The sequence below is a fragment of the Galeopterus variegatus genome, unplaced genomic scaffold (assembly GCF_000696425.1).
Source record: "Galeopterus variegatus unplaced genomic scaffold, G_variegatus-3.0.2 Scaffold5562, whole genome shotgun sequence".
NCBI lineage: Eukaryota > Metazoa > Chordata > Mammalia > Dermoptera > Cynocephalidae > Galeopterus > Galeopterus variegatus.
The window spans coordinates 74,350-100,359 of NW_007731673.1; the positions used below are offsets into that span (position 1 = coordinate 74,350).

At 37.9% G+C, this 26,010-nt stretch overlaps 1 protein-coding gene across 5 annotated transcripts in view; it reads right to left on the reverse strand.

The window, feature by feature from the left end:
• Positions 1-391: 391 nt before the first annotated feature.
• The window catches only part of SPIN1 (spindlin 1), a 74,224-nt gene continuing 48,605 nt past the window's right edge, over positions 392-26,010 (reverse strand). For 4 of the 5 annotated variants that reach the window (XM_008589639.1, XM_008589636.1, XM_008589638.1 and 1 more), the window contains exons 4-7: positions 14,252-14,350; positions 13,831-14,084; positions 6,373-6,606; positions 1,025-1,324 (exon numbers count right to left, since the gene is read on the reverse strand). In XM_008589639.1, the coding sequence (XP_008587861.1) occupies positions 1,125-1,324; positions 6,373-6,606; positions 13,831-14,084; positions 14,252-14,350 (787 nt within the window). In that variant the 3' untranslated portion in view covers positions 1,025-1,124. Of the gene's footprint in view, positions 1,325-6,372; positions 6,607-13,830; positions 14,085-14,251; positions 14,351-26,010 lie in introns of all 5 variants that reach the window. The other variant, XM_008589640.1, reaches the window with a different exon arrangement.

Below are 26,010 nucleotides of genomic sequence, written 5' to 3' on the forward strand. Positions count from 1 at the left end.
GGAGGGGGGAAGAGGCCTTCTTACCATAATCATAATCAATAATAACAACACTAATAAAAATTTAAAAGTCCCAGAGAACTTGTTAGATGGCAACAAGGCCATTCTTAAAAGTTACATTTCTAATATAAAAGCACTATTTTCTTCCAAGAACTTACCACATACACACAAACCACTGATGTACTGTTGCCTTTTAGATCCATGTACTAATATCCAGATTACTGATTTATACAAACAATGGACCAAATGTGCCATCCAAAACACACCTACGTTACACTGTGTGGACCAAGAACCTGGGCTTTACTAAAAAGTATTTATGATTAAAATGTAAACAAAAAAACTTACAAAGCTAAGAATTAAAGGCAGCCTTTTACCCAGATTTCTCGCCAGTTTGTAAAATTCTAATGTGGGTCATTAACCAGTAATTCATATTTGGACTTATGGTTTAAAGCCTCCATATTGAAAAGGTACTCTGAACTTCTTATTTCTAAACAAGCTGAACTTCCCTATGTGCTTCCTGTGCCCAAATTTAATTTTAAATAAAGAGTAGTAATATCATAAATATGATTGACTTGGGTCAAGCACTCCTATTAAACTGGAGAAAATTATATCACCCCCATCCCAATCCACAAAGAAAGGACTGCCAATGGTGTGTGTGTGTACACATGTATCTGTGTGTGTATATATATTATATACGTATGCACACAGATATAGATATAGATATAGATAGGTAGGTAGATATAGATACATATATCTCAAAAAAGGCAATAACAAAAATACCAAACTATGCTTGCATTGTGGCAGCAGAATGAGAGTGTTAGAGTGAAGTGGAAATGGCTAGGATCTATTACAGTTTTAAATGACTATGACACTAGCTTTACTTTTACCAAACTTGCCTGTAACTCCCCTCCAGACAGACAGGCTTCTTAAGAAGCAGTCCTCCTCACACAAAATGCTTTGTGTTCACATCAATCTGTACTATTCAAAACAAAACCAGTTCTGCTGGCAGAGATTGTGGGTTCGCAGGGACATTTAAGCTTTCATTAAACTGGAAAGCAATCAAGTCTTTATGTCTACAAATTATACATTTAATAGTTCCACAAATTTGGCAAAGTTCATGATGACATCTAGGATGTTTTCACCAAATCGTAGACATAAATATGGAAATCATCATCAAACTTGATGAAATACACAGACGGTTTGGCTTCTACTTGATGAATGACCATGCCAGTCCTTTTTGAGCCATCTTCTTTGGCATATTCCACTTGTTTGCCTACCAGGCTGTCCACAACTTCTCCTGGTTCCCTTTCTGCTGGAGGTGAATCATCTGTATTTAAAGGAAGAAAAAAAAAATTAAAACTGATTTTTAGAAACACAGACACACACATTTATATTAATAATAAAATTTTTTTTAAATATCCTGAATTCATCATAATTATCTAGACTAGGGATCAGCCAACTTTTTCTTTTAAAACTGATTTTTAGAAACACAGACACACACATTTATATTAATAATAAAAATTTTTTTAAATATCCTGAATTCATCATAATTATCTAGACTAGGGATCAGCCAACTTTTTCTTAAATGGCCAGACGAGTGGCCATTTTAGGCTTCAGGGCCATATGGTCTCTGTCTCAACTTCTCAACTCTGCTGCTATAGCCTTAAAGCAGCCATAGGTGAGAGACATAAATGAATGGGTGTGGCTGTGTCCCAATAAAACTTTATTTACAAAAATAGTTTGCCAATCCCTGATCTAGATATATGAAAACCATATCTAGATATAGACATTGAAAACCATAATCAAAAATTCCTTTGGCTCATATTTAATTGTAGTTGTAATTACCTAAAAATAAGCTTGAGTAATCTTGAAGTAGAATTTCAAAGCAGACGACTCCTACAGGGATTACTGAGAATATGCTACATACTTAAAAATGCCTATTGGTTTTACTTTACGAATCCTTAAAGCTTCTTTCCCCTTGCCTTGACTGTATTCCACATCATCTTCCTAACCTAGTTTCCAAATAAATTCCCCATGCTTTAAAAACAGATGTTAACTGAACTCCAACTCCAGACCAAGTCCAATGGAATCTCTGAGGATAGCCCAGATACCTGTACTGTCTAAAAGGTCCCCAGGAAACGCACTGCCCTCTGACCTCTGGGAAAACATATAAAATGACAGCAAACCATCATCATCACCAACAAAAAAACAAAGTGAAAAAAAGTGGGGGGTGGGGGGCCTAAGCCATTACAATGGTATTTTAAGAAACTTCTTACAGGTTCTGAATAATTCAAAGCTCTTTTCCTTATAGTAACAGATGGCCTTCAGGTAGAGAGTCCCAGTTGCACAGGACAGTCCACATTATCCTGGCACAATTAGCAGTAGTGCTCCATTTTACTCTTACAAGTATCTTGGTTTGAGCCACATATTGTATTTATATTAACAGTAGCTTGCCTCTTTGATTACAATAAGTTCTCTCACTGAATGACAATCCCTAAACTGCTATTCTGATCTCCGGTACTAACAGTCACACAAAATACAAATAATACGCCTAAACATAACCAATTCTTTCAAACAGGAAAGTAAAGAAGAAATCTAAACTGGACTCTTTTCTTCAAAAACTGTCTTACCTCAAGCAACAACATCATACTTTCATGGCACTTTAGTATTTACTAGGAATTCCAAAAGTAAAGAAGAAATCTAAACTGGACTCTTTTCTTCAAAAACTTTCTTACCTCAAGCAACAACATCATACTTTCATGGCACTTTAGTATTTACTAGGAATTCCAAATACAAGATCACATAAATTTTACAGTAACTCTGAGCCAATCAAGGGACTCAGATAGAGGCCACTGTAGCAACAGAGCTAGGCCTTAAACCAAGGTTATAGGACTATTTCAGAACTGTTATATCTGAGCTTCACCACTGTTTCTAATGGTAAATAACCTGCCACACCACTCGCCAAAAAATTTAGAAGGTTGGAAAAAGAAAGAAGTGAGAAGATCAAAAAGTGGTTAAGAAAGGTGATGGAATACAGCCATGTGCAGCTTAATTATGGGGATATATTCTTAGAAATGCATCATTAGGCAATATTGTCATTGTGCAAACATCCTAGAGCATACTTACAGAAACCTAGATGTTACAGCCTACTACACACCTACAATATATAGTATAGCCTATGGCTCCTAGGCTACAAACCTGTATAGCATGTTATTGTACTGAATATTATAGGCAACTGTAACAAAATGGTAAGTATTTGTGTATCTAAACATACCTAAACACAGAAAAGGTACATTAAAAATACAATATTATAACCTTATGGGACCACCATCATATATGTATATGGTCCTTTATTGGTTGAAACATCATTATGCAGCAAGCACATGACTGTATGTGCAAATGACCTCACGCTTTCTATTATCAGATTAACAATACTTGCTTTGACTGGATATTTCTCCACAAAAATGCTAAAAATAAACTCCATAAAGGTTGGAAAAATGCTTTTAGAATGGTCTCATAACCAAATTCCTGAGTATATAAATAACTTCTACTACCCCCTCATAACAAATATAAAAAAAAAAAAATTAAGAAACAACCTCAAAGCTAGATGAGCACATCGGTAAGTTCACTCATTAGCTTCTTCACAGGAAGAAAAAAGGAATCAAGATGACTGTCACACTGCTAAAGTATGGAGTGTCTGCCAGCCATATGTTTGAGGAAAGGCGATGTAGTAGCTTTAGAAAGAACAGGGTTATCAAAAAAATAAAATTGAGAAAACAATTCCATTCACAATATCATCAAAAGGAATAAAGTACTTGGGATTAAATTTAACAAAATAAATGCAATGCTTATGCTCTGAAAACTACAAAACACTGCTGAAAGAAATCAAAGCAGCCCTCACTCAAATAAATGGAAAACCCCCCATGCTCATGGATCTGAAGACTTGTTAAATCTTGTTAACACACTGTTAAGATGGCTATATTTTCCAAACTGACCTACAGATTCAACATAATCCCTATAAGAATCCCAGCTGACTTCTTGTAGAAATTGACAAGTTGACTGTAAAATTCATATAGAATTTCAAGGGACCCAGAATAGCCAAAACAATACTGAAAAAGAACAAAGTAGAAGGACTAACACTCCCTGATTTCAAAACTTACTACAAAGCAATGTAATCAAGACTGTGTGGCACTGGCCTAACAACAGACATAAATATGACTGAGAGTCCAGAAATACATTCAAACATCCATGGTCAAATGATTTTCAACAAGGTGTCAAAACCACTTAATGGGGAAAAGAATAGTCTTTTCATAAAATGGTGCTCAGACAAATGGACGGCCACATGAGAAAGAATGAAGTTGGACCCTTACCTCACACCAAAATCAAAAATTATCTCAAAATGTACAAAGACCTATGTTGCAAGACTAAAACTATGACTCTCAGAAGGAAACATGGGGGTAAATCTTCATGACCTTAGATTTGGCAAGAGATTCTTAGACATGACACCAAAAGCACAAGCAACAAAAGAAAAAAAAAGATAAACTGGACTTCAGTTAAAAACTTTTGAGCCTCAGAGAACACAATCAAGAAAGTGAAAAGACAACTAACAGAATGAGAAAATATATGCAAATCATGCATCTAGTAAGAGACTCATATCTAGAATATTGACTTTCACAAACCAATAATTAAAAAGTGGGCAGGAGATCTAAATAGACATTTCACCAAAGAAGATATACAATGACCAATAAGCACATGAAAAGATACATGACATCATTAGTCATCAGGGTCATACAAATCAAAACCACAATGAGATACCACATCACACCCACTAGGATGGCTAGAATCAAAAAGTCAGGTAACACCAAGTGCTGGTAAGGACATGGAGAAATCAGAACCCTCATACACTGCTGGTGGGAGTATAAAATGATGCTGCCATTTTGAAAATTAGTCTGGCAATTCCCCCAAATGCTTAAGCAGGGTTACTATTACGACCCAGCAATTCCACTCTCGGGTATGTATTTAAGAGAAATGGCAACATACATCCACATGGAGACTTGTACATGAATGTTTTTAGCAGAATTATTCATAATAACCAAAAGGTGGAAATTACCCAAATGTCCATCAATGAATAAACAAAATGTGGTATATCTGTACAATGGAATCTTATTTGGCCATCAAGAGGAATGAAGTACTGATACAAGCTACAATATGAATGAAACTTGAAAACATGCTAAGTGAAAAGAAACTATTTACAAAGAACCTACTCTATACAATATAACCCATTCCTATGAAAGTTTACAAGTAAATCTATGTAGAAAGTAAGTTATTGGTAGTTTAGGGCTGGGATGAAGAGGGGATAGAGAATAAACAAGGGAACAATTGCTAAAAGATGTGAGGTTTCCTCCTGAGCTAATGAAAATGTTCTGAGGTTGACTATGGTGAGGATTACATATCTATGACTATGCCAAAAACCACTGAATTTAAGTGGGCTTAAATGAGCTTAAACTATATGCTACAGGAATTATGTCACAATAAATCTGTTTAAAAAAAAAAAAAGCCTAATGGAATTAGCCCGGGTCATACCCTTTTCTACCTTTCTCATATGAATTTAAATTACCTGAGACCACTTGTGGAAACTGCTAAATGGTCTGTCTCAATACTGACCCTGTAATCTAGTTGCTACTGAAAGGCTCCCCAATTAACAGTTTCCTGAAATCAGTATTCTCTAAAGTTAACTTCAAATATTTACAGATAAAATAATCAATGTCTACGATTAACTTCAAAATAATTCAGTTGGAGGAAGAGTATATACAACAAGACTGGCAATGAACTAATAATTGTTGAAGCCACGTGAAAGGTACAAGGGCATTTATTTCACTGGTCCCCCCATACATTTATATGTATTTTTAAATAACAAAAAGTAACAAATAATACATAGTAGTATTAAGAAAATAATTTTAAGGGCCGGCCCGTGGCTCACTCGGGAGAATGTGGTGCTGATAACACCAAGGCCACAGGTTCGGATCCTATATAGGGATGGCCGGTTTGCTCACTGGCTGAGCGTGGTGCTGACAACACCAAGCCAAGAGATCCCCTTACCGGTCATCTTTAAAAATAAAATAAATAAATAAATAACAACAATAATAATAATTTTAAAATAAGCTTTACTTTTTATAGAAGCCAAGTAGAACTGATTATCACTATTTTCTTATCTAAGTTTCATGACAAAGGGATGAAAAATTTCACAGCCTATATTTATGCGTGACTAAAAGAAACATACGAGTATCTGTGAAACAGTTATTAATCAAATATCTTGTCCTAAAATCCAAATGCCTTTTGAATTATCACAAGTACCAGTTGCCAATATATACTCACTGGAATCAGGCATAATGCGAAGATCGCCTTCTTTGTAATCATCTAAGAGCTGGTACATGTACAAGACAGGGTCTTTCTCATAGGTAATGTAAAACCACGTGTTCATGACAGGTGCGCGTGCTAAGACCATTCCCCTCCACTCATCTTTAGAACCATCCTCTGTCTCAAACATATGCTCCACCGCTTTGCCAATCATTGTGTCTGCTAAGTGTGCATCACTGATTCGAGATGTTGCTGGAGATTTAAAAAAAAGAAAAAAGAAAAAAAAAAGGTTGACAAAGGATTTCAGAACATTTATTATGAAGACTGAACACATTAAAGGAAGCTACCCGAAATTTTGTCCATGCAATGTTAGTTAGCACTGGAATCACCAGGAGGGCTTTAAGAAGTACAACAACCAAACACGAACTGCCGGGCCCCAGCCCAGAGTTGGATTCAAGGAGGAAAGCATTTCATCCCAAGTCAGTTAACCAAGAGAATCTGTTTTTTTTCTTTTTCTGAACTCATCTGTTCTTGGTACTGTACCTAAATCAGAACTTTTAATTGCTCATTCAAGGTATAAAGTGCTTTTTGTTATTGTTTACATAACAGTTATTTCAAATTTTGAGAGAATTTCAGACTTATAAAAGAGTTATAAAAACAGCAGAGCTCCTGTATACAGTTCACCTTGCTTCCCTTTATTTTAATATCTTACATAACCACAGAGCATTTATTAAAACCAAGAAATTAACCCATTCAAGGCATAGGGTTTTTTTGTTTCTTTTTTTTTTTTTTTTTCCTTTTTTGTCTTTTTTACTGACCGGTAACGGGATCGCAACCCTCGGTGTTGCGCCCGTACCGGGGACCGGCAACGGGATCGCAACCCTCAGTGTTGCGCCTGTACCGCGCTCAACCAGTGAGCGGGAACCGGTCTCCACATGGGATCTGAACCCTCGGCCGGAGCGCCGCCACGCTCCCAAGCGGCGCACTCTCCAGTGCGCCACCGGGCCGGCCCTTTTTTGTTTCTTTAAAGAAACTGATGTTTAATTTTCTATCAACCATATTTCCATTTTCTATTAAGGCACAGGTATTCAGTCTTGCCTGTACAATCTATTCTCCACAGCAACTAGAGTGATTATTGTGACATTTATATCAGATTGTGTTATTTAAAATGTTCTAGTGCCTTCTCTTCCTAATTTGAAAAACAACCAAACTGCCCTTTTGGCCCATAGGCCCTACGCCCTTATGCCTCTGCCCTCGGATTTTACCATCTTCCTCCTCACTGCCTACAACTCAGCCACTCTGCTCTTCCTCCTCTCCTGCACTACCCTCTGCTGATTCCACCATTCAGATGTGCTGTACTTTACCTGGAATGCTCTTCCCCACAAGTTCCTCTGGGAAGCCTTCCATGACTGCCCAGGCAAAAGCAGCCCCACCCATCCCAGTCTTGTTACCAGGTTTTATTTCTTGGTAACATTCACCATTATTATTATTTTTTCCTTTTTGTCCTTTTTACTGACCGGTAACGGGATCGCAACCCTCGGTGTCGCGCCCGTACCGGGGACCGGCAACGGGATCACAACCCTCGGTGTTGCGCCCGCACCGCGCTCAGCCAGTGAGTGGGAACTGGTCTCCACATGGGATCCGAACCCTCGGCGGGAGCACCGCCGCACTCCCAAGCGGCGCACTCTCCAGTGCGCCACTGGGCCGGCCCCTTCACCATTATTTAAAGTTATCTTGTTTCATGTATTTGTTTACTTGTTTATTGCCTGTACACCCCCATGAAAGTACAGGCCTTCCTTCCCTCTCTTGTTTCTAATTCCTAGATCATAGTAGTTCAACGTCTGTTGCATGATTCAATCAGATGGCCCACATGGCTGAGAGCATGGGCCTTCCTAATGGTGCATCAATAGCCCTAGCCCTACTCTATAATTATTTTAAAAAGTAGATGAAAAATTACCAGCTTTGTTTTTTTTTAATTGGGGAAATTATGGAGAATCCTATTAATTTAAAGATTTCTCCAGATTTCACTCAATTTTTAGATAACCATCTTTAAAGAACAATTAGCATACCTATTTTACTCATTCATCGGGTTTCTATTTCTGTCAAATAAAATCAAAAGCAAAAAACATTAGACTTTCTTGGAAAATGTACTGCTATTCAATTTTATCAGAAAAATATCCTAAACATATATGATGGTTTTCTTTGCTTAAGCAATCAGTAATAATAAAAATTTACATAGAATTTCCCTCTTTGCATGACACTAAAAAAAATCCACTAGTTTCTCCAGGCCTGCAGATCTCGTATGACTGGATCTCAGGACTCCTATACATTCTTAAAAATTACTGAAGACCTAAAAGAGCATTTGTTTATATGAATTATGCCTATCAATATTTACTACTTTAGAAAATAAAAATGACAAACCTAAAAATATTTTAAAACACCTATATATAACAATGTACTTTAAATAAAAACTGTATTTTCTAACAAAATATAGTTTCTTATTTAAGAAGAGTGGCATAATTTAAATTTTTCACAAATCTCTTAATGTCTAGTTTTTTTAAAAAAACACCTAGATTCTCATATCTGCTTCAGTATTCAATCTGTAACGATCTGTTATTTTGTTTGATGTATGTATGAAATCCAATGTCACAAAGATATGCTGTTAAAAAATAAAAATATTCTAATTGTCTTTCAGATAAGTCTAGATAGTAAAGGTTAGTACACAGAATCTAAAACCATTATCAATAAACTTGTCAAACTGTTACATTAAAACCCATCTGTCTTCTGAGCTGGCCCGTTAGCTCAGGTGTTTACAACATAGTGCCGATATCAAGGTCTAGGGTTCAATCCCTATACCAGCCATCTACCAAACAATAAAAAGAAAAAGAAAGAAAATTTGTCTCCAGAATATACATAGAATTCCTAAAACTAACAACAAAAAAATTAAATAACCCAATGAAAAAACAGTCAAAGGATTTGAAGAGACATTTCTTTAAAGATATTACATAAACAGCCAACAAGCACAAGAAAAGATCCTCAACATCACAAATCATCAGGGAAATGCAAGTCAAAACCACAATCAGGTATCACCTCACATCCATTAGGATGGCTACTATCAAACAAACAAAAAATAAATAACAAGTGCTGGCAAAGAAAAGGAGAAGTGGGATCTGCTGTGGATTGAATTGTGTCCTCCAAAAGTCCATGTATTAGAAACTTAACCTCCACTGTGGCAGTCTTAAGACAGTGGGAAATCCTATTATGGTAACTGAAAGGTGAGGCCTTGAAAAAGTGATTAAATTGGGACCATGCCCAAGTAAATGGATTCCGTTGATAATTTAACGGTGGTCACGTGTGTGGTTCTGAGAACTTTAAGAGGAGGAGCCAGGAGTTAGCTCTCTCACTGCTTCTGCCATCTGCCATGTGACATCCTGTTGATAATTTAACGGTGGTCACGTGTGTGGTTCTGAGAACTTTTAAGAGGAGGAGCCAGGAGTTAGCTCTCTCACTGCTTCTGCCATCTGCCATGTGACATCCTGCTCTGCTTTGAAGAGACACTATCCACCAAGAAGGCTCTCACCAGATGTGTACCCTGGACTTTGGACTTCCCAGCTTCCAAAACTGTAAGCAATAAATATTGCTTCTTTATAAATTACTCTGTTTCAGGTATTCTGTTATAAGCAACAGAAACAGACTAATACAGAAAATTGATACCAGAGAAGTGGGGCGCTGCTTACAACAAATACTTGAAAGTGTGGAAGCAGCTTTGGAACTGCGTTTTGGGCAGAGGCTAGAACAATTTAGAGGAACAGGCAAGGAAAAGCCTAGATGCTGGTGAGAAGAGTTTAAAATGACTTAGAGACTGGTAAAACGGTGGTGACCAGAATGCTGATAGAAATATGGACTATAAAGACCATTTTAAGGAGGTCTCAGATATAAATGAAAAGGAGTTTATTAGAAATTGGAGCAAAAATCACCCTTGCTATAAACCTGCAAGGAACTTAGCTGCATTCTGTTCATGCCTTAAAACTTTATGGAATGTGGAACACCAAGATGCTAACCCAGGGTAACTGGTGGAAGACATTTCTAAGCAGCAAAGCATTCAGGAAGCTGCATAGCTACTTGTAAGAGTCTAAGATGAGTTATGGTGGCAAAGGCATGAGGTAATGTCAAAATTTATAACTAACAAGGAAGTGAAGAGATTGAAAAATTCTCAGACTAGCAACGTAAAGAATGAAAAGGTGTCTTCAAGAGAAGAAACCAATGATGAATCCTTGTTCACTGTTGGTAGAATTGTAAAACGGTGAAACCACTGTGGAAAACGCTATGGAAGTTCTGTTTAGAAAATTAAAATTAGAATTACGATATGATCTGGCAATCCCAATTCTGGGTATATGCCCCAATAGAATTAAAAGCAGAAACTCAAAGAGATATCAGTACCACCCACATCCACAGTAGTGCTATTCACAATTTTACGTTTTTCAATTTCACAATGCACAATTTTACATTCTACCAAGAGGTAAAAGCAACCCAAATGTCCATCAGCAGGTGAACGGATAAACAAAATATGGTCTATACATACAATGGGATATTACTCAGGCTTAAGAAGAAAATTTTGAAGTATGCCATGTTATGCTTACTGAAATAAGCCACTCACAAAAGGACAAAAACTATATGACTCCACTTATATGAGGTATCTAGAGTACTGTAACGATCTGTTATTTTGGTTGATGTATGTATGAAATCCAATGTCACAAAGATATGCTGTTAAAAAATAAAAATATTCTAATTGTCTTTCAGATAAGTCTAGATAGTAAAGGTTAGTACACAGAATCTAAAACCATTATCAATAAACTTGTCAAACTGTTACATTAAAACCCATCTGTCTTCTGAGCTGGCCCGTTAGCTCAGGTGTTTACAACATAGTGCCGATATCAAGGTCTAGGGTTCAATCCCTATACCAGCCATCTACCAAACAATAAAAAGAAAAAGAAAGAAAATTTGTCTCCAGAATATACATAGAATTCCTAAAACTAACAACAAAAAAATTAAATAACCCAATGAAAAAACAGTCAAAGGATTTGAAGAGACATTTCTTTAAAGATATTACATAAACAGCCAACAAGCACAAGAAAAGATCCTCAACATCACAAATCATCAGGGAAATGCAAGTCAAAACCACAATCAGGTATCACCTCACATCCATTAGGATGGCTACTATCAAACAAACAAAAAATAAATAACAAGTGCTGGCAAAGAAAAGGAGAAGTGGGATCTGCTGTGGATTGAATTGTGTCCTCCAAAAGTCCATGTATTAGAAACTTAACCTCCACTGTGGCAGTCTTAAGACAGTGGGAAATCCTATTATGGTAACTGAAAGGTGAGGCCTTGAAAAAGTGATTAAATTGGGACCATGCCCAAGTAAATGGATTCTGTTGATAATTTAACGGTGGTCACGTGGGGGGAAGAAAAAGAAAAAAAAAAGGATACCTGCACTCCCATGTTTATCACAGCTCTGTTTACAATAGCCAAGATATAAAACCAACCTAAACGTCCATCAACAGACAACTAGGAAAGGAAAATGTGGTATATATATGTAATGGAATATACTACTCAGCCATAAAAAATGAAATTCTGCCATTTGCAGCAACATGGATGAGATTGGAGAAAATTATGTTAAGTGAAATAAGCGCAGTACAGAAAAAGAAATACTGTGTGTCCTCACTCGTAAGTGGGAGCTAAAAAAAAAAAAAGGAAGGAAGGAAGGAAAGAACAATCACAATAATATGTTGAACTTTCAGAAGGAGAGAACAAAACTGTGGTTACTAGCAGTGGGAAAGGGGGAGGAAGAAGGTGGGGGTTAGCAAGAAATTGGTTAATGAACACAAAGAATGATTACATTTTATAATGATGAATATGCTAATCATCCTGATGTGATCATCACATATTGTACGTAGTACTGAGTCAACTCTGTACCCCACAAATATGCATAACTGTTTCAATAAAAAATAATAAAATGAAAAAAAAATCTTTTAAAAGAAAACTGTCATAATAAAAATCTTAGATTATATTTTAAAAAGTTTAATACTACCTTTAGGAATAATAATAAAGATTTAAATTTAAATGTTAAGTGAAATAAGCCAGGCACAGAAAAAGAAATACTTCATGTTCTCACTCATTAGGGAGGAGTATGTGGAGGGGGAAGGGGAGACAGAGAGAGAAACAATAATAATAATAATAAATTAAACTTTCAGAAGGGGGGAGCAGAACTGTGGTTACTAGAGGCAGGAAAGGGGGAAGGGAGGATAGTGGATTCAAAACAGCTAGATAGTAAAAATAAGTTCTACTGGTATACAGTAGAGTTAAGCATCTATAATTCATCATAATATACTGCATGTTATCAAATGTCTAGAAGAGAGGAGACTGAATGTTCTCATCACAAAGAAACGATTAAGTTTATAATGATTAATATGCTAATTACTCTGATTTGATCACCACATATTATATACATGTATTGATAACCAACTCTGTATTCCAACGAATATGCATAATCAATGTTTCAAAAAAAAGATTAAAGAAAAATTTCTTTGAAAACTGAACAATGTTTCTACAGGATGAGCAGAGATTTACTAGCATTTGATAACTAAAGGGAAGATTAACAAGGTAACTTGCTGTTATGGCAAGCAGTTAACTTGGTGGGGAAACTCTTTTGTCCCAACAATACAACAGCACAGTCTGAAGAAAAATAAAGGGAGGGGATTAGTTTCTTCCCTTGACAATTAGATCCCAAAATTTCTACCCTCAAAGTCTAGATCTACTGAAGCTTTATTTTTTAATGACACAGACTTTTAAAGATAATTTTAAAAGCATAAACCAGTATTTTAAGCAATATAACAGCATCACTGTAACCATAAGAACACATTTCAAAATAAATACTCTGAGAAAAGTAATATTAATTTGGGTGTATCCCACCCTTCTTAATAATAAAATATGTATTATTTCACTTAGACTTTATGCCTTAAGGAATATTTTTTCAAGGCAAAACTGACACTGTACAACATAAAAAGAGAGTCAATCATTTCCACAAATTTTGTTCAAATAAACCCTAAGGAATATATAATAAAGCTCACATGTATTGGTTGCTTAAATTTTGGCTGAAAATACAATTATCATTTAAGTAACAGACAATAAAAGAAACACTTCACAAAAAGATTCTAAAATAAATGCATTAAGATTTCTCTTAGCTACTGTATTTTATAAATCTTCACATCTCTCACAGTTCCTTCAACTGTGGTTTTAGAACATTTGCTTTGGATCAATTTTTGTGGTTTTTAGGTGACTGATTTAAATGTTTATCAGAAGTGCTTGCATTCCAGTAAAAGTAAAAATACCAACAATGTAAAAGAACAATCGAAAAGCATCCATGTCAATATGATTTTTAAAAAATATAATGCACAAATAGTAAAAAGAACTTACCAACTCTATCAGGGAGGACTTCAAGTGCAGAAACTCTTTCATCTTTGTTAAGTTCTAGTCCATAAACACAGTCAAATCCGTCGTATTTTATAAGATACAAAGAAGGATTTACAGGCACCTGGTCCAGAACGGTTCCTTTCCACTGGGTAACAGGGCCATTCCCCTCTTTCCACCCATGCTGAATCCTGCAGCCTACGATGTTCCGCCGGGGCTGGGAAACAGGTTTGTTGGGCCCCACACTGCTTCGATGTTTTCTGTATTCACACACATACACACATAAGGTATTATCTCAAAAGTATGCACGCCTAGATCCAACAAAACTACTGGCTAGCATGCTCTCATTACAGATGATCCCAAGGTAGGTGCAAACTCAAGTTTGCCGCATTCTTGCTTCAGGTGACTCAAGGTGCCTATCTCTTACCCCTGTGGCAGTGGTGGCTCAAAGGTGAGGTCCTTCTCCATCACCAAGGCTGTAAGGTGGCATGTTAGCAACAGGAGCTTGTGAGGTTGTGCACCTGAACTATGTACAGGCAGAAAAAAACTACTAATCAGTAGCAACTCAACCCTATTAAGTATCATGTTTTCAGTTTCCTTTAATTCAATCAACTCACAATTATCCATGAAGTAGACTGAACCAATAATTACACATGCACATAGCTTTACATAATGTGAGTCAATTTCAAGTCAAAAAGAAATGTGTAACCAATCAACTTCACTCATTCTAATGCCCAAATAATTCTGCCCCTACTGGCTTAAACAATAAGAATAAACTACACATGTAGTTTTTTTCTTAAACTGGAGTCCAGGATGGCTTATACAAATGCATTATACCACCATTACTTCTCTAGGAAACATATTATCTTAGCTAAACTCTTAAGTTTATGACCAATACTTAATGTAATATTAAAACTTATTAGAAAGACATCAAACTATATTGATTCTGGATTATTAGCAACTGACTTACATATGTTTACAAATAATACACCTGGCTCTTGATATCAAGAGTTTCCTCAAACAATTACAGATAGATCTGCCATATGACCCAGTTATCCCTCTGCTGGGTATATACCCAAAGGAATGGAAATCATCATGTCAAAGGGATACCATGTTTACTGCAGCACTATTTACAATGGCCAAGAGTTGGAACCAGCCTAAAAGACAATCCTCGGAAGAGTGGATAGGGAAAATGTGGTATATCTGTATGATGGACTATTACTCTGCTGTAAAAAAGAATGAAATACTACCATTCACTGCAACATGGATGGACTTAGAGAAAATTATATTAAGTGAAATAAGCCAGGCACAGAAAGAGAAATACTGCATGTTCTCACTTACATGTGAGAGCTAATAAAAATAAATAAATATACAAACAAACAGGGAAAAACAAAAAAAAGGAGACACAACCATCACAATAATCCCCTGAACTTGTTAAGTGAACAGATATGATGTTGATAGGGGGAGAAGGAGGGAGGAAAAGGAGGAATTGGTAAAGAGACGTGAAAATCAACTACATTGTCTATTGATAAATTAATATAAAAAAATAAAATAAAATAAATAAAAATTTGGCCAGCAATCTACTGGGTATATACCCAAAGAAAATGAAGACAGTATGTTGAAGAGATATCTGCACTCCTATGTTTATTACAGTATAATTTACAATAGCCAAGATATGGAATCTGTCCAACAACAGATTAAAAAAAAAAAGTGGTATATATACATGATGGAATACTATTCAGCCATAAAAAAAAAATGAATACTGTCTTTTGTGGCAACATGGATGGAATTGGAGGACATTATATTAAGTGATATGTCAGGAAAGATAAATACTGCATGTTCTCCCTCATATGTGGGAAAATGAAGCCAGGCACGAAAAGATCTTCCCAGTGTTTCTCCTCTGTCAGAACTATAGAGAAATCAGATAAATCTCCATTTTCATTATTTTATTAAAATTAACATTAAAAAAACCAATCTTTTAAAGTGTGATTTATAACATGCTACCATGCCCTGTCCATAAAAGAACTTAAAGTAGTTTAATTCTTCACCAGCTAACATGAAAAATGTGATCTACATCCTGAGGTAACCAAAGGAGACTAGCCTGAAATTAAAATTTTCCAAACGTTTATTTTATTGATCTTTCAAAGATCAGATTATCTGATTTATTTATCAGTTCTACTGCTTATTTTTCTATTTTCTAGTTCCTTAATTTTTATTTTTCTTGGAATAATTGTTTTTAAAAAGTTTATTCTTGTCTTATAATAAATTACTTAACACTATGAATTTTCCCTTTAACTACAGCTCTGGCTATATTTCTTAAGTTTTCATATGTAATATTCTAATTTTAGAAAAACTCTAAATGATCTATGAGTTTTAGTTTTTGTCTATCATCCAAAAATTGCTTGAGAAAGAGCCTTTAAATTTTTCTTATAATTCTCTTTCAAAAAATACTTCACCATTAATTTTTAGTCCCATTGCATTTTTATAACAGCTTTACTGTTATAATTCATATACCATAAATTTCACCCTTTTAAAGTATGTAAGTTTTAGTGTATTTAGAGTTGTGAAATAATCACCACTAATTTTAGAAGATTTTCATCATCCCCAAAAGCCCTGTATCCATTAGCCGTTATTCCCTAATAGTTCCATACTCCTCAACCCTAGAAACTTCTAATCGACTTCCTATTTCTATAGATTCTCCTGTTAGTGACATTTCATGTAAGTGGAGTCATACAATATGTGATCTTTACTCTTCTTTCACTTAGCAAAAGGTGTTCAAAGTTTATTCATGGTGTAACATATATCAAAACTCCATTCCTTTTTACGGCTGGAATAGTATTTCATTGTACATAATTACCACATTTATCTGTCCATTAGCTGATGGACATTTGGGTTGTTTCCACTTTTTGGTTATTGTTAATAATGCTGCTATGAACTTTGCATACAAGTTTTCGGGTGGATATAATTTTTTCATTCTTCTTTGGTATATACCGATACCAGTGGCATTGCTGTGTTATACTGTAATTCTATATTTAACATTGAGACACTGTTAAACTGTGCTGCATCATTTTACTGTCCAACCAATGATATCTTCACATTCCAGACAACCTTATTATTATCTTTTTTGTATCTGTTTTTGGTTTTAGTCATCCTAGTGGGTGTAAAGGGGTAGCTCATTGTTGTTATGATCAGCCTTTTTCTAATGACAAATGATGCTAAGTCCTGTCAGGCAGGAATCTCAGATTCTTCTGCCTCTTCCTGTGCAGGTCGTGAGTCAGGTAACTGCAAGAAGATATCTGGCAGCTTTATGCAAGGTAGACATATTTTATTCTTCAGGTATGAGCTTCACAGACATGTGCTCTGCTGTTCTCCCACCGTGCTCTGCCGACGAGCAGTTCAGAGCAGTTACCCTTTACTCTTAGTACACAACAGCGGCCACAAGCCAAGCATTACATAATTACAACAATCATGCTGAATCAGTAAATGGGCACGCATGCACAGTTACACTACTTTTATAACTTGTTTCTAGTGAATGTGCTGAATCTTGCCCATTTGTAACAGATGTAAGGCGAGAGATCCTGACTAAACTTTTCTACTTTCCTTACAATCCACCCCTTCAGAGTAACTCCCCATACAATCTACACATTTGATCTTCTGCATGTTCCCTTAGCGAGAATAACTGACCCTTGTATCAATAGGTCACAGCAGCAATACAGGCTGCAGCAACACGCTACTAAAACACAAGCACTCCCTCCTGAAACAGTTAATTTACCATCTTGAGAAAGAATAGATGAAGGAACAGGTGTCTTACCTGTTCTACGATACCACACATTATCAGCTAACACTGTTGGATCTGTAGGTTCTACATGTAACAGTATAGGGGAACTCATAATTGGCCACATGATAGTACAAATGTACCTTTTAAAATAGAGCATTTATCTGTTCCAGGCCACGTTACCTTTACTTGGGGAGGCCAAGTACTCGTTACCTAAGGTGAGACTTGCAAGTTGTCTTCTAATCCTCTCCCCCAAGGTCCAACTAGGCCTACCCAGCATACATGGGGGGGAGGCTTCCATTTTCCAAGGCCATTCCCACTGTACTGTCTGCCCCTGTTGTAAACAGGTTGGGGCTGGTAAGAGAATATTTCCATTCTTACCGTGTCCAGGTTTCAGGAGATCACCTTTAACAGTTACGTGCAATTGAATAGGTGCTGCAGCTCTGTGCAACAGGGCTCCACCGGAGAGGGCCCTCCCTTGCAGGGTCTCTTCTTTTGGGTCTGACTGTTGGCCACAACCAATGTGTCTTTCCCTTCAACAACGGGGGGCTGGCAGACAGCCTTAATCCCCTTTTCAAAAGACCATACATAGCAATAAGGCTACTCAATGCCTTCATCACAGTGCTTACCTGGTCTGGGACCCTACAAGGCCATACAAACAAAAAGACCAGTAATTCTCTGACTTTGGTAGTGGTCCAAAGATCCGCCTGCCACTGTGTCAGAGGCACTCTCACATGGGTTATCTGCCCATCAGGGGCACTCATTTGCTCATCAGGAGTACATCTGCCCTGGATTACATCTTTCTTGGATTTATTTGGCACCCCGCAGGCAATCAACCACACGGTCATGCAGCCAGCATGCTGCATTCTTTGATGTAGCCGCCCAGCTACACCAGCTGCTGGAGTTCTCTCCAGCCACCTTACTTTAGCCAGCGTGTCGGCTTCATCACTGCCTGGACTGGCTAAGGGGGAATGTCCTGTGACATGGAAAAGAGTTACTTTCTTTTCCTGTCCTAATTCCCATAACTCTTGCCACATGGCTTGCCCCCACGAGGGCTAGTGACCTACCAGCCACCACTGATACTTCCAAGTAGAGATCCAAAGGATCAAACCCTTGAATACAGTCCAGCTGTCAGTACAGATGGTTAATAATACTGGCTCATTTTTTATCACCATCCATACTACTCTTAGTTAGCCCACTGGCTGCTTTGCCCTATACCATTCTCATACCACAAGGTATGTTAAGGGCTGGACAGCAACAGCAGTCCATGATGCTGAGGGTCCCATGCTGGAGCCATCTTTATACCAAGCCTGCTCTGCAATAGGTCCCCTTCCCTCATGGAAAGGTGTGGTCTCCACCTCCATGGGTATAGTTGTGTCAAAGTTTCTTCCTCAATCCCTACTGGTCTTAACACAGTTTGTAATTCATTAGACAAAGGACTTGTAGAAACAGTACTTCTCTGTTCTTTATATGCTCCCCATTTAGACAGACTAGGAGTCTGAGCTACATCAGTTTTAGGGGTGGATATCTACATGTATAGCCAACCTAAAATGGGGTATGTTGTCCTTACTAGGACCTTGCCAGTTCCTGTAATAGCTTCAGTGGCCATCAGGGCAGAATACACAGCTGCTAACTGTTTCTCTACCAGAGAGTAACACACTTTAGCACTCTTCCAGAACTGAGACCAGAATCCTATAGGCGTTCGGAATCAGTCTTGTCTCTGCCACAAACCCCATCCTGACCCTTCCTGGGTTACATGCACATCTAATTCAAAAGGCTTAGTGGGGTCAGCCACTTGCAAAGCCTGCATTTGCTGTATTGCCCTCTTAGTAGCATGGTAAGCTTGTTCTACCTCTTCGGTCCAAAACCAAAGAGCTCCTTTATTAATGCATATAGTGGGCATGCCATTTGGGCCATATGGGGTACAAAAGTTCTCCAATACCCCAAAAGTCCCAAATAAGCTTGTAGTTTGAGCTACTGTTGTGGGCTGAGGTTATGCCTTTATCTTATCTATAAATGGCTTCTGGAATGACTTGTGTCTTACCCGACCAAACAATTCCCAAGAATTTAACAGACAGCCCAGGTCCTTGCACTTTTGGTTGTGTTCAGGGCCCACCCACATTTTTCCAAACAGCCCAGCAGTGCCAGAACTGCTTGGGATAAATCTGCAAAAGAATCAAAAGTTAGTAACATCATCAATGTAATGAAACATTGTAACCATGCTGGGCCTAGTCCACTTGGCTAGGTCCCCAGCCACCAAACCATGACAGATAGTTGGGCTATGCAGATAACCTTGGAGCAACACTTGAAAAGTTCATTGTCTTCCTTCCCAGGCAAAGGCAAACTGTTCTTGGCCATCAGCTGAGACTGAGATAGAGAGGGAAAAAAAGAACTTGCAAGGTCCAGTACACAACCACAAGTTTCCAGCCAGGTCATTAGCTGATCCATCAGGTCATGAACTGAAGGCATAGCCATGCAAAGGAGGCACTACTTTGCTCAGTTCTCAATAGTCCACATTGATCTTCCAGGTGCCATCAGGTTTTTTCACTGGCTACACCAGGGCATAAAGGAGCTATGTGCAGGACGAATGATGCCAACCTTTTGTAACTCCAAGATAGTGGCACTTATCTCCACACGTCCTCCTGGCAAGTGATACTGTTTCATATGTCCCCTCAACACAGGCTGTGTTGTCCAGATCCACAGCCAGTGGCAAACCATAAAGCACATCTAATACCCAAGATCCACTCAGCTACTGGAGACACAAACAGAACACATACACGAGGGGCAATTGTCCAAAGCCCACAGCAAAGCTACAGCTTTGACTTTAATAGTCTATCCTCCATAGCCATCAACATTCACTGTGGCCCCTGGAAACTTGCCAGGGTTGCTGTGTATCAGGCTACATTCTGGGCCGGCATCCACCAATGCTCTCACACACTGCACATTTGCCATCTCCCCCTAGGTCTCTGAACTGTAGGAGCCAAACAGCCAGGGGTTCATTTTCTGATGCACAACAGGCTGTTGCTCCCAAGCTCCGCACTCTACTGAGTGCGCCACTGGGCCAGCCCCAAATAACTTTCTTTTTAAAACAATTTATTGTAGGTTGTAATATTTAAAACTACCATTATACATATTGTAAATAGGAATTACTTGTTCTAGACTGGTTATATAAATTTAGCCAAGTCAGAGGTCCTGGAAGGACAGCAAAGGGGGGGTTTTACAAACATATTGGGGGGTGGGGTGGACCAGTGCCAACAACAAGTACTCACCCCAGAAGGAAACTCCAAAGAGTGGAAAAACTCAGTAGGAGGATCACCTAATTAGGGAGACTGGGAAAGGGATTTACAAGGTTAAATGCAAGATGGTGAGACCAGAAAATCCCTGGGTCTGCCTAAGCCTTGGGGCTCTGCAAACACCCAGTAAACCTGCCTTCCAGGAAGGCAGAGCCCTGGGCTGAGTATACCCGCTGAGAATAAAATCCTAACTGAGCAGGGCATGTCCACAGGGCAGAGGAAAGGTAAGGTTCAGACACAAACGACAGAAGGCCCAAAAGAGGCAGACCTTAAAAGTATAATATAGAGGGGCCTACACAGAGAGGACTTATTTTTAAATATGACACAGGAAAATAGAAGCAGCAGCCTTAGAGCTCTGGATCTGTGAAAGCCATCCTGGAATCATCTTGTTCCTTCTCATTCACATGAACCTCAGGAAAGGATCACATTTGGATAACATAGGAGGAAAGAGACTAACAATCTGAATGATGCTTTCACGGGCAGTGGGGGCAGGCCAGAAAAATATGCCCATGAAGTAGGTGGAAACTATTATCTAACATTAAGTGAACAACAGAAGCCATAAAAGAGGAACTGTGAAGGTTAATTTTATGTGTCAACTTGACTGTGCCATGGGGTGCCCAGATTAAACACTGTTTCTGGGTGTGTCTATGAGCGTGTTTCTGAAAAAGATTAGGATCTGAACCAGTGGACTCAGGAAAGAAGATCTGCCGTCACCAGTGTGGGGTGAAGAGCATCCACTCTGTGCCCGAACAGAACAAAAGGCAGAGGAAGGAGGAATTCACTCCTTTATCTTTCTGCCTGCCTGCTTTAACTGGGATATCAGTCTTCTGCCACCTGACTGGGACTTATACCACCAGCTCCCTGGTTCTCAAGCCTTCGGCAAGACTTGGATTGAATTACACTGCTGGTTTTCCTCGGTCTCCAATTTACAGACAGCAGTCTGTGGGACTTCTTGGACTCCATAGTCGCATGAGACAATTCCCGTAATAAATCTCCTTTGTATTTATCTATCTCCCATTGGTTCTGCTTCTCTGCAGAACCCTAATATTACAACACATCCAAAATAGAAAAGCTCAGAAATAAAATAGCTAGACAAGAAGACATGAGTAAAACCAGACAAGATTAGAAAACAACTGACAATTTTAAAAAATTTTCAGAAATGAAGACGAGACTAGAGGAACATGAGAGAAAAACATGCCATGGGAGTCCATGAGAGAAATAAATGATGAAAGGGGGCAAAAAATAAAACGTTAAGAGATAGTGACAGGAAATTCTAACTTCTGTATCACAGAAGTGCCAAAAACTAAAATCAAAGAAACAAAAAGGAGTACTAAAAGCTTTAACTCAAAACTTTCCTGAAATAAACATGTGAACAACCAAATGCACCTCCTGTGAAAACAAACCCAGAAACTGACCGAAGTAAATTTGTTTTACTATACCCCAGTAAAACAAATGAACTTTAAAGAAAATAACATCCTTTGGGTATCCAAGCAAAAGAACCAACTGAATAATGTGTAGGAGAAAGAACATCAGAATTTGGTAACACTTTATGCCAGAAGATAACAGAGAAACAAACTTAAGGTTCTCAGGGAAAAGAAAATGTGAGTTAAAGGTTTTATAATCAGCTGAGAATTTACACTGACCTTCAAGAATAAAGGTCACAGATAAAACTGTTATGAACATGAAGAACACAGGAAATACCATTCTCATAAATGTTTCCTGATGAAGCTTCAGCAAAAGACTGATCAGTAAGCAATGAATACATTTAATTGTAGAACAAATGGTGGAGATTGAGAGAGAGAACAGCATATGATCCTTACCCGTTCGTATATTATAGATTTAACACTACATATTCTTTCCTCCTTTTTTTGAGAGTAAAGTAGAATAAGCATGCTGACTCCCTTTTAAACTTGGAACAAAAGGATATAACCTCCCATTAGATGGGAAGAAAAGGGAGAGGGCAAAGAGCTAAATTCAACACGAGTATTGTTCACAGTAAGGAACCAATATACATCACCTAAAAAAAATAATAAAGGAATGCAACGTGAAACCTGACGGAGAGAAAAAAGCTTAAACAAAGCACTATCAAGTCTGTAACCTGTAACTACTAATAATACTCAGATCCAAAAGAAAGTGAATTTCTAGACATTTTCATAATCTGTGGTAATATGCAATGGCATCCAACTGGCCTCTTTGGGAAATCAGCTAGTGAAGGAGATTACATTTCTCCTCTAGAATACAGGAATCCTTTTCAGCAAAACTTTTTTCTTCAAACAGGCGACCAATTATATATCTTCTTTTGATCTTTAGGCCAAAGTCCCAGTGATTCACCCCTCTGTAAAGGATCAGACTTTCTTCCCACTTAGAACAAAGGTTGGTTCCCAAACCTCCCTGATGAAAGAATTCAATCATATGTACCATTTTATAATTTACACAGACACTCCATTATGACTACCAAAATTATAAGCAAATACAGCATCCTCACCAGTATGATGCATAATTTTATGTCAACTTGGCTATGCCACAGTACTCACATGTTTGGTTAAACACCAATCTAGATGTCATTGTGAAGGTAATTTTTAGATGGGATTTATTCAACTGCCCTCTCACACTTTTCATCTTAAAGAAATCCTCAGCTCAATTGTTCCTGAATTAGGTAAAACTCCACTTTTAGACTATCTACTTAATACATCACATAATATTTTTAATTTCTAAGAACTGTTTTTTTTCTTTATCATCTTATCTTGAATGGTTTTCCTTTTTAATGAACATGCTTTCTGCTATCTGAGGATACTTTTCATTTTTTTCCTGATTCCTCTATGAACTCTTCAGGTCAGCTCTCCTCTCTGCTGGTTTTCTTCACACAGGTGGTACTTCCTGCTTTGCTCTGTTATGATCAGTGACCATCTCCCATGCTCGCAGTGTTTCCTAAGTGCCTGATGACTCGTAGCATTTACATTTGTAAATGCAAAGTCAAGATTAAGTGGCATCTGCAGGTGTGGTGTTTGTCTTCAACCCAAGTCAGAGTCCCTGGCCTCTGAGCAATAAGTGCATGTTGTGACAACAGAAGCCAGGATCCAAATAGCTACACAGCAGCCAGCAAGTGAGAGGTGACTTGAAGTCAAGAGGAGGTAAGCTGAGCATCTTCTGTTCCAGTGCCAGCTCTGTCCTACTAATTTTCTCACCCTTTATTAACTTTGGGGATTATGCCAACCTATCCAGCCCTTGCTATCTCTGATCCTGACAATATTCTATGATCTATTTTGACTATGTACTTTTTGGAGGTCTTTTTCAGCATTAGAGTTTCTCAGCTTAGTTTTGATATAAATGTTATCATCTGTTTGAGATCTTCCAGAAATTTCCCAAGTGTTCTGGTCTGTTGATAGAATGACCTTTCAATATTAACAGTAACAAAGACTTCAGGGCCGGCCCGGTGGCACACTGCTACAGTGCGCCGCTTGGGAGTGCGGCAGCGCTCCCGCCTGATAGAATGACCTTTCAATATTAACAGTAACAAAGACTTCAGGGCCGGCCCGGTGGCACACTGCTACAGTGCGGCGCTCCTGCCGAGGGTTCGGATCCTACATACAGACCGGTTCCCGCTCACTGGCTGAGCGAGGTGCGGGTGCAACACCGAGGGTTGCGATCCCGTTGCTGGTCCCGGTCCGGTCCGGGCACGACACTGAGGGTTGAGATCCGTTGCCGGACACGAAAAAAGACAAAAAAAAACAGTAACAAAGACTTCAAATTTTGATGATTTATTTTAATGCAAATTATGGTGAGGTACTATTTTCTACCTGCTTATAGAATAGACACAGCCTTTCTAGTTAACGACTTGCCAATATACACCCAGAGCCTTACCATTTGGAGTAACCATTATCCCAATGAATCCACATCTAGAAATTTAAATTTATCAAAAGAAAATAATGGAGGTGCACAAAGTTATAGCTAATAGGGGAAATTGAAAATAAATTTTAAAAAGTTCAATAATAGGTCACATTGATTAAATAACAATGTATCTTTATGATTAAATGACTACATAGCTGGCATTCATCTAATGAGATTCCAAAAGGGGATAGAGGAGAAAAATAATCAAGAATAAATATGGCAAATATTCAAACACTTGAGAGACCTCAAAAGTGCTATTCACTTTTTGGGCATGAATGACAGAGTTACTGCAAGGTAATGAAATAAGTATTGAATGTTCTGACCGACTTAAGACTGCCAACACCATGGTGCCTTTAGATGCCTGCACCAGTTATCCAGTCTGCATATTTATGACTGAAATAACTCGTTTTTTAGATGAGACAACAAAACATACAGTTCAGTTAATGTGCTGGTTGTTAATAACATGGGCTCTAGCCCAGACTGTCCTGTTTCTGAATCCTAGGCTCAATTACCTGTTATTTGCTGACCGTGGACAAGTTTCTTAACCTCTCTATGCATCAGTTTCCTCATCTGGGATAAGGGCTTATAGTTCCGATTTGACAGGGTTACCATGAAAACTACATGAGACCACACCAGGGATGAGGAGGAAAAGCACAATGACATTCTTTGTCAGTTGATTAGTATCTGTGTCTTGTAAAAAAGGAAGGAAAAAATCCCTGGAAATACACCTATTTAGTGTTTAGTAGATCTAGTCTACCTTCTAAATGTTAAGTTAGTAAAAAATATACCAAAGCCCAGTCACCCCTTTTAACAGTACCTTGAAATGGAAATCTATCCCCTGTTCAAATTCAGGGGAGGAAGGGACTTGCATCTTAAAACTAAAACAAAGAACCACTATAACTAAATTTCTCTTATACACTCACCACCCAACTATATTTTTCCTTCAAGATGTACGTTCAAATTCAGGGGAGGAAGGGACTTGCATCTTAAAACTAAAACAAAGAACACTATAACTAAATTTCTCTTATACACTCACCACCCAACTATATTTTTCCTTCAAGATGTACTTTTAATGCAAAAGCATTTCCCAAACAACTTCACAGAAAGCCCAGAAAGGCTTGTCCACCAGCTTGCCTACAAACTACACAGCAAGGTACCCAGCCCACAGGAAGCACACAATTTTATTTCTACTTACTTAAAACACAAAACCAAAAATCCAGCTACATAATG